This window comes from Pantherophis guttatus, chromosome 4, assembly GCF_059756535.1.
Source record: "Pantherophis guttatus breed Tessera chromosome 4, ASM5975653v1, whole genome shotgun sequence".
Lineage (NCBI taxonomy): Eukaryota > Metazoa > Chordata > Lepidosauria > Squamata > Colubridae > Pantherophis > Pantherophis guttatus.
In genome coordinates this window covers 59,553,424-59,563,055 of record NC_142066.1, presented here as the reverse complement: position 1 = coordinate 59,563,055, position 9,632 = coordinate 59,553,424, and the positions used below count along the sequence as shown (strand labels likewise).

At 36.7% G+C, this 9,632-nt stretch overlaps 1 protein-coding gene across 17 annotated transcripts in view; it reads right to left on the bottom strand.

Annotated features, from left to right (window-relative positions):
- Positions 1-770: 770 nt before the first annotated feature.
- STRADA (STE20 related adaptor alpha) overlaps positions 771-9,632 on the bottom strand; it is a 39,879-nt gene continuing 31,017 nt past the window's right edge. For all 17 annotated transcript variants that reach the window (XM_087892273.1, XM_087892277.1, XM_087892267.1 and 14 more), the window contains 2 exons: positions 4,999-5,041; positions 771-1,484 (listed from right to left, as the gene is read on the bottom strand). In XM_087892273.1, coding sequence (XP_087748399.1) covers positions 1,332-1,484; positions 4,999-5,041 — 196 coding nt within the window. In that variant the 3' untranslated portion in view covers positions 771-1,331. The remainder of the gene's footprint in view (positions 1,485-4,998; positions 5,042-9,632) is intronic.

Sequence of the window (9,632 nt, the reverse complement as noted above, 5' to 3'; positions counted from 1 at the left end):
AGCCAACCACAAATCAGCTGCTCATGCTAAATCAAGCTGTGCTGAAGCTGACCAGGCTGTTTGCTGCAAGGAGGCAAATTGCTGGGAGGCAGAGCACAGCAGGTGGGGGCTGGCAGGTGGATAGGGCTTCGGCAACATTCGTTGTATATGACACACATTTCCACCCACTTTTTTGGGGGGGAGGGGAGTGCATATTATACATCAAAAAAGATGGTAAATTGATCCATTGTGCTTCAACATACATTCCAAACAACTTTACAGACTAAGACATATTACAGATAGTAAAGAATATTATGAAAACAAAGCAATTCATTATTTTTTATTGCTTTAATGTATTGAAAAAGGGAAAAAACAAAAAATCAACAAGGAAAACAAAAAACTGTACAAAAACAACAGCTCAAAAACTTTATATTTCTGAAAGTTAAAGGAAATAGTTCTTCCTGTGTTCAAACAACTTCTATATTCTAAAAGAAAATAACTAGCAGAAATTAAATCAGCTGAACATCTCATCCAATTGGTCTTTTTAGGCATGGTATAAGAGTTCAAGACATTTCAGACAGTCCAAAGTATTTATCTTGTGATTGTAGTTTTGTTTTAAATCTGTTTTTTACTTGTTGGGCACTGTACTAATTTCAAACCCTGTAATAAATATTTCTACTATGTTACCTTTCAGGTTTCAATAGCAAAGATATTAATTGGGCTTGCTAGCCTGATTTAGAGGCTTTTTTTAATTAGAGGGAGTTCATAAAGGACAGCATTACTGAAGAACATTGTGAAAATGCAGAAATATTTTATTGGCAAGAAATACAGTTTAAGACAGTACTTACAATCTGCAAATGCTACAGCTTGCCAGAAAAGTTTTGGCTCAATGTTTGATTGAACAACAATGATTAAGCATATAGAAGAAGAATGAAAGATTACTACACAAGTTGGGACAATTCACTATAAGAAGGAATTCCAAATTACCTTGTTAGATACAAATTAAAGGTATCTTCATATTCTAACCCTATGTCAATAGGGTTACTTCCTGCTACTAAGCAATTCTAAGTAGATTTTTATTGGGTTTTTTTTTTAAAGTACATGGCACTCAGTTCCTTGGAACCACTGGCAAACCTACAAAAAGATTTTGGTTTCGTTAAAAAGCAATTGAGCATATATATTTTATGTCTTAGAACCAAAGTTCAATACAATATTGTTAATTTTTTCCTCTCAAAGCCCAGGCTTTATTTTAATGCAAATGTCAGGTAGAACAACTTCCCAAGAAAGAAACTGCAGTGTAATGAGCAGATTGCTTTGTAAAAAATATTTCACAATGTTCTTCTAATGGTTACCTAGAATTCCCAATCATCCATCTCAAGCTGCTCCATATTGGAAGCCAATCCAAATATATGGCTAGGATCTTGTGTCTGCATCCCTTCAAAACTTGTAATTGGCATGACAGGATATAGCAGTTCAGGAAGTGCTTCAGATGCCCGATGTTTGATCTGAAAAATGGGGAAGTAAAAAACATACTTAAGTACTAGAATTAAAAAATGTGATTAGATGCAATTTGACTCAGTCCAAGATTATATATAACTCCACCACACAGTGTCACTTTTTATATATAGGTAGTCCTTGACTTGTAAATGTACAATTGAGCCCAGAAACTTGGTTAAGCAAAAAACATTAAGCTGGACATCACATGAGTGCCTACATGATTGCTTTGCTCAACAACTACAATCCTGTCATTCCTGGTTAATGGTCATTAAGCAATCCTACAGCTTGTGAATTGGACGGAGTCCCAGGTACGGAACATGGGATGCCTTGGATGGGTGAGACCCTGAGAAGTGCTAACCAGGAGCTGAAAATCCCCCCCCCCCGAAATCCAAACTTTTCAGCCCCTGAGCAAAGAGCCATTTGTGCATAGTCTGCACTGAGGTTCCCCCACCTGCCCAAGGCACCTTTACCACACCATCTTTCCACTGCTTGTATTTCAGCTGACGTTTATCAGAGCTGGCTACCAAAGGATGCACGGAAGGAAATGTCTAGTGGAATGCAGGAACAGAACTTGGATCCTGAAGATCTGATCTCTCACCAAAGGAGGTCAGTTCCTCTTGGGTGTGGAAGTAAGTCCTTCAGTGTGGTAGAGAAACTTCAGATCATCAGGATTTCAGCTCTATTTCTCAGAAGGCATTCAACTCCTCTTGGCAGACAGCTCTTTCAGCCAACCCCAACAGGTGAGAAGGAATTTTCTTGGCAAGCAGCAACAGTTTGCAATCTTCCCTGCCAGCTGCTTCTCCATTGATTTAAGGTTGTAAGTGCAAACAAACTGACAAGCACCCTCATTGCAATCACATAAACTCTGGAGGGGGGAGAGCTGTGACATTTTATACAAAATATCTTACTTCTTGATAGAGACTACATTCGAATATTATATGCGCCGTGTCCTCCACGACGTTTACCCCACATATGCATATTCTTTTGTCATACGGGATTTTCCGATAACGGCCGAATCTAACATTGGTATCTAGAAGTTCGAATCTAAACTTAACAAATAACTGTCTCTCCACTGATGGCATTTCTAAATGTAAATACTTTTCCAGAGTGAAAGTTGTTTTAACTGCTGTCAGCAGTTCAAGGGAATGATTAGTTGAAAGGGTTGCCATGTCCATTTGCCCATGTATATCTTTAATCCGTTGTTTAACTTGGTTCAGTGTGTCACACAACGGGAACCCTACGCCATATCGGTTCAATATTTCTGACAGCCGGGTTAGCCAGGAATACCTTTGAGGATTTGGAATCTGCTGTTCCTCTAGACATATTTTAGGGAGTCTGCTGGCATCCAGAAGTAAGAAAACAATATCTGTCCCCAATTATAAATAAATTTCCCCACTGGAATATAAGCCAAAAATTAGCATTTCTGTTGAGGGCTGACTCTCCTCCCCTGGTAAGAGCGATCACTCGATACCTTAAAAGAATGACGGCAATACGAGCCAGTTATATCAAAAAAATTTTTATCGATTGTAAGGAAGATGAGCTCAGTTAGAGAGGAGCTATCTTATTTGGGTTATCTAGTCTTGGCAACTTAACTATTGACATTTGATATTGTAAAATTTTAATGTCATCTATCATATATTTTTAGATTGCTATTTTTGTAACTGTTTTATCTTTTTCCCTTTTTCTTTTCTGTTTGTTTGCAAAGGCCTTTGGGCTATTCAATAAACTATACTATATAAAATATCCTTTCCAAGACCATCAAGGATTGTATCTGGGTGTTTTTTGCACATACAGGAATAGGAAATAATTTAGCATCCTAATTATGTTGATAATCATTGAATAAATTACACAGAATTTTATCTCATCCTCTCATAACTACTGAAAAAAATAGAGCAGAGTTCTTGGTTTCATCTTTTCTTGATGAATTCTTTTGGTAGCATACTCTTGCTGAAAATGCTGGATTACATCAGAGGTTCGTACTAAACAACAGGTTGCTGAACCCCAAAGGCACTTTAGCTCTTGTAAATTCTGCAAAACTTTTGTGGATTGTGTACAGTCAGATAGAATGAAACCTTTTTGATTGTTGGGAGCTTGGGTTGAGAAGAAAATCTGCAAAGACTTTGGGAAGGGATGAAAGGATGGCATACTACTTTTTACTCTTCTGTACACCCTGCCATTCTTCCCAGTGCTTTCTTTACCTCCCCTTGTGAAGTCAAGGACTTCACTGGTGGTCGCTAAGGGGAAACACTATTCCTGAAAGAGCAGAGAGAAATGGGCCAATTGGATATGTTACACCTGAAACCAAGGACATGAGTAACAGTAACTATCCAACCAGCCTATCCTCTTGCTTAGACCTTTCCTAACACCTTCTTCCTGTTAGTCTTTCCTCAAAACCATTTCTGAGAGGAAGAGGCATGACTGGTCCTTGTCTCAAGTAGAACATAAATATTTCAATCCAGATACAGGTCATTAGAAACCAGCTTTTCTGTATTGGAATGTAAAATTTTAAAAGACTAAACTTAGCTACTATCTCCATCCCCTACAGAAAGTCAGCAGACAATAAGGACTTGATGATGGAAATTCCAAAATTCTGGATCTCCAAAATATTTGCATTTTTACAAATGTGATTCTGCAAGAACATAATTCTTATTTTAAAATTCTCTTATCTGGATCTTTCTGCCTATTGCCCCAAATCAGCAAAAGCTGACTTCCAACAACAGATATCTGTCCCATAACACACCTGACATCACAACATCATGATTGAATTGCCAAAATCATACTGGAAGCTTTGCCAGAGGTTTAGGTTCAAATACAGCAAAAATTACTGGGAACACCAAACTGACAAAATTCTTGAAAATGAACAGATCGAGATCTTGTAGGAATCCAAACAGACAAGACATTTGACCCACAACATGCCTGACATTACTATTGTGGAAAAGAAAAAAGTCTGGTTCATTGATATTGCAATATCAGGTGATGCACAAATTGAAGAGAAACAACTACTGGTAGAGAAAATAACGAAATACCATAATCTGTAAATTGAAGTTGACCGATTGTGGAGGAAGAAATCAATGGTTGTACCAATAGTAATAGGACCCCTTGGAGCAATACCCAAAAGTCTGCCTAGATACATGGAAATGTTGAATTTATCAGACCTGAATATTCTGGCTGCAAAAAACCCACACCTTACTCAGAATTGCCTATATACTCAGACGTTATCAGCTCTAAGGTTCTTGGTTAGGACTTGAACTGTTAAGTTTTTACCAGTCCCAGACTGTGAATCAAATTGAAGATTAAATCAATAATAACAATAACAATTCCCAGAATGTGAATCAAATTGAAGATTAACCATAATAATGCAAATTAAATTCAAAATTTCAAAACAGCTTCATACTGTTTTGTTTACATATTCACAGAAATGGTTCCAAAGCAGCAGTACATTCTTGTCTCTCTTACTTACTCTCCACCAATACAAGAGTGAGAAAAGGATAAAATATGTCAAGGCAAGTGGTTGAAACTTACCTGTTTGAAAAAAGAATGGTTCAGCAATGCATTTGCACTTGGCCTGTATATGAAAAAAAAAGCAATTGTACATCAGCATATAGGAAAAACATGGCTGAGAAAGAGAACAATATCAGCATCAAAAGCCAGGATATAATTCTGCAATGGAGTTTTCTATGGCAGGTATGCCTACTACTACTACTACTACTACTACTACTACTTTTTTGCATGAATGTATTTGAGCTTTTCCAGGAAGAAAAAAAGTTGTCTCAGGAAGCAGCAGTAAATACTCTGCTCTGACTCTCTGAACAAGCCAGAGAAAAGCAAAATAAGAGACTTCCTTCAGTTTTGGAAAGCCAATGTTATGTTAGCAGTTGTTGCCTGCAGTATGTTATTTGCCCTCAATCGATAGAATCAATAAAAGGGTATTCTCTACGGCAAATGATATCATGAGAGCCCTTCATTCAAGCTCATATGCTGATTGAATAAGCAACTTTTTCCTAAACATAGTGCTTACAAATCATTCTTGTCCAGACCCTGGAGGAAGAGTGAGATTTAGCCTCATCTTCTGCTGATAGCAACCTGACCAAGGTTTACCATTCAGATTAGACATTGGATATTTTGTTAAAATTATCCATGAAGGAAATCAGACTTTATTGGCATAGGGCCTGGATATATGAGAGATAACTATCCTCAAGTGTTTCTCCCAATCTGATGGGAAGCGTCCAGAATAGTGGATGCTTTCCAGGTTCCCTCTAGTAAATATTGTCATCTTGTGGGAACAAGGAAGCTTGTCTTCTCTCTTGTGATCCCTACCCAGAAATTATCCCAGAAATGCAGCCAGTGCAATCCCTTATGGGGTTCTGAAAAGCTCTGAAAACCTATGGTTAATGTGTTTCTGGGGCCCTATTGTGGCTTTTGCCATTGTTATGACTGCTTCAGTCTGGGCTGCCTAAATTGGTGCAGGTTTTCAAGTGATGTTTTTATTCTTGGATTTTGCAAGCTGTCGCATAACTACATAAATGAGGGGAAACCCTATATTCATGCCAATTTGATTGTTTTGGTGTATGCATACACATTGTTAGTGTAGTTATACACTGATGTACTTGTTAATGCTCTTTGTTGCAAAATTGATTTAACGATTTACTGCAATTCTTGATCCTTTAATTGTAAAAGTTATCCTTTTTTTCAATTCATGGTGATGGTTTTTATTACTGTTGGTGCTGTTGAACATTAATGAGTTTTTAAAGATGAGTGCAGCCAGTTCAGACCTTAAAGTTTTTTGGATGGGCCCTTCTGAATTCCAACCAAACAACACATTGTCTTTCTTTTTGCTAATGCAGCAAGATTTTATTTTTTTAAAAAAAAGAAATAGTAATTTTTTTAAAGGAGGAAGTAATTTTAAAAATATTGTTGAAGTAATTTCTATCTGAATGAACTGTTCAGCCCATTTTCTGCCAAGCTGGTTATTATTGTATAGCTTGCCTTAGAGGAGCCGAAAGAAATGTGGGAAATTAACATATTCTTTTAAAAAGAACATAAATTCTAACCCTTTTAAAAATCTTTTCGATAAATATACTCCAAGGGAAATTATACTTTCAAAGTTCTTCAAGGTAACAATAAACTGCATCCATTTTTTCTAAAGGAAATATATTAAAGCTTCAAAAAAATGTCTTTGGTTGATTTTTTTCTAAAAGTTAGTTAGTTGGCAGCAGCATGGACTACAATGTCATGTAGACTTGCCATTGTATGAAAAGAAGGAGCCAAAGGACTTATTTTGCATTTCCACTTTTTTACCATTGCTGAAACAATCATAAAAAAGGTGTTCTCTTTATCTGCATCACTAATCTGAACCTACATCTTTTTCATTTTTCAAATTATCTGACAAATTTATATTTCCATTGATATTTTCATCATTGATTCCAAGAGCAACCAATTCCACAAACATACCGTATTTTTCGGAGTATAAGACACACCGGAGTATAAGATGCAGTTTAGTTTTTGGGAAGGAAAATAGGGGGGGGGAAATCTGCCTACCAGGTATTCATCTGGCTAGCGTCCTTAGTCTGGTCAGCTTCAGCACATTAGTTTGCTGGTTTTTTATCCCCTGCTTGGGAATAAAAAACAGCTTCTAAGGCACAGCTGAGAGGAAGCAGCATGAGAAAAGCAGGCAAAGCATGGGGAGATCGTTTCACTCTGCTAGCACCTAGTTAGGTCTGAAAAAAAGCTTCTAAAAACAGCTGAGAGTCGGAGCAAAGCATGGAGATCGCTTCACTTGCTAGCCTCGTTAAAGCACAGCGGAGAGTCAAGGGAGGAGGCAAAGCTGTGAAGATTGCTTCACTTGCTAGTGCCTCATTAGGGCTGAAAAAAAGCTTTGGAGTATAAGACGCACCCAAATTTCAGCCTCTTTGAGAGGAAAAAGGTGCGTCTTATACTCCGAAAAATACGCTATAACATGTTTAATCATCCCAAACCATTCAAAACTTGCTCATTTGGCATGGAGAAACTGATTCAACAGGGATATAATATTTAGGGACTTCTGGCTGGCGTTGCGGCGACCCAGGCGGTGGAATAGCGGGGCTTTTAGGAGCCCCACGAAAACCCAGTCTGTTATGCTGCTGCCGGCAGGTCTATGGACCTACCCTGTCCTGGAGGGACAGGGGGAAAGAAAGGGACCCCTCGGTCAGCCGAGAGGAACGGGCAGGTTCCTTGGGGCCGGAGGATTACCCTCTGCATCGGCAGTGGCTCAGCAGCAGCCATGGCGGCTGCCTCGAGGCTGTGGCAACTGGGAAAAGTGATGTGCAGGAGGAAGAAGCGAAGAAATAGAGCAAACTGTTTGGAAGCCGGGTAAGTGATTTAACCCAGGCAGGAACAGCACTTAAAAATGGATTTCAAGAAGAGAGCCCCTAGCCTTAAACAGCGGCTACAGACTGTGGGGGCAAGAAGATTTAAAAAGTTATTTGCTGGAGAAGAGACCCATCTATGAATTACCCTTATTATTGAATGCTGTGGAATGGCTGTTAGTTGGAAATTGTAAACTTTGAAACTTTTTGTCATTGAAATGGATTACTTTTGGAGAGATAAAGAGGGAAGAGGTGGTAAGCAGAAATTTTTTGAAGCAACCGGGAAAGCTCAGCAGAGAATTACAGCTAAAATGGAGTCATGCCATGGAGAAGTGAAAGTTTAAACCTGTGGATTGCTTTTGAATTAACTCAGACACAATGTATCTTGTTATCTAAATTGGTTTATTATGAAAACAAGGAGCTCTAACTTTGGGCATTTTTAACTTGTTTACTGGTGATATTAAGGAAAGAAATAAGAAACAAGACGGAACAATTTAAACTATCTAAGAAGACGTGGCAGAGGAAGCTAAAATGGTTGCCTGTTAAGAAGTGAAAGTGAAAATTGTGGACTGCTTGCTATTTAAAGGAGAAACTTTGACTCTTGCTTTCTCAATTGGATTATTCTGAAGGAAAACTAAAAAAGTTTGATTTTAGATGTACTTATTTCGTTTTTAGATTACCTATGGATAGTTGGAAAGAAGGAATTAACTGGTCAATTAAAACTGTTGATTAAAGGCGAGGCAACAAAAGGAAAGGGTGTAGAAACGGAAGAGGACATGACAATATCACATAGGGAACAAAAAAGAACTAAACTCTTTAGTCTTTATAACTTTACTGATATTGGAACTGAAAAGAAGGGGGAAAAAATATGGGTAGCAAGATGGAAAATATTACAGTCTGTTTAAAATGGATATAAATGTTTTTTATGTAATTGATGTTTAAATAATATAAGGAGGAGATGTCCTCTTCCTTCTTTTACTCTTTTTTACTTTTTCTCTTTCTTTTTATTCATTTATTTTATTATTCTTTCATTTTATTCCTCTCTTCCTTTTTTCTGTTCCTTTGTGGAATTCTTTTTTTTTTTATCCTTTTCGCCATACCTTTATCATTTTATTTTATTTTATTTTATTTTATTTTATTTTATTTTATTTTATTTTTTATTATTCCCTTTTCCCTTTCTCTTTCCTTTTTTACTTTTCATTACTGTTATTAAGAGAAGTGATTTTTAAGGTGGGAAAAATCTGATTTTAGAAAAACTATAAGAAACATAAAGAGTATGAATGAATTTTTGATTACTAACAAGAATTATTGACAGATTTAATGATTACAGAAATTTGCTTTTTTAAAGGGTCTAAAATATTGTTTTTTACAGAAAATAAGAAAATGTTAATGAAGCCTTTATTAACAAGAATTGTTTATAGATTTTAATTATTTTCAAAGCGAGAAATGTTATTATAGAAAAACTACAAGAAATTTGAAGACTATGAAAGAACCTTTTAAGTATTAATAAGACCTTTAATGGTTATAGAAAATTGATTTTAAAGTGGATTACAATGTTGTTGTTGGTTTTTTTTTTCTCTTTAAAGTAAATAAGAGAATGGGAACCAATTTTTTGAATATTAATAAGATTTGCTTATAGATTTTACAATTATGGTAAATTGTTATTGATCAGATGATTAAAGTTAAATTGTGAATTAGTTACATATAAGGTTAGGAGGGGCGGAAAGCATCCCTGGAGAATAGATGATTAGGCTGTGAACCAGCCCAAAATAAACTTAGGAGGAGCGGAGGAGATAAATGCTGGAGAGCAGT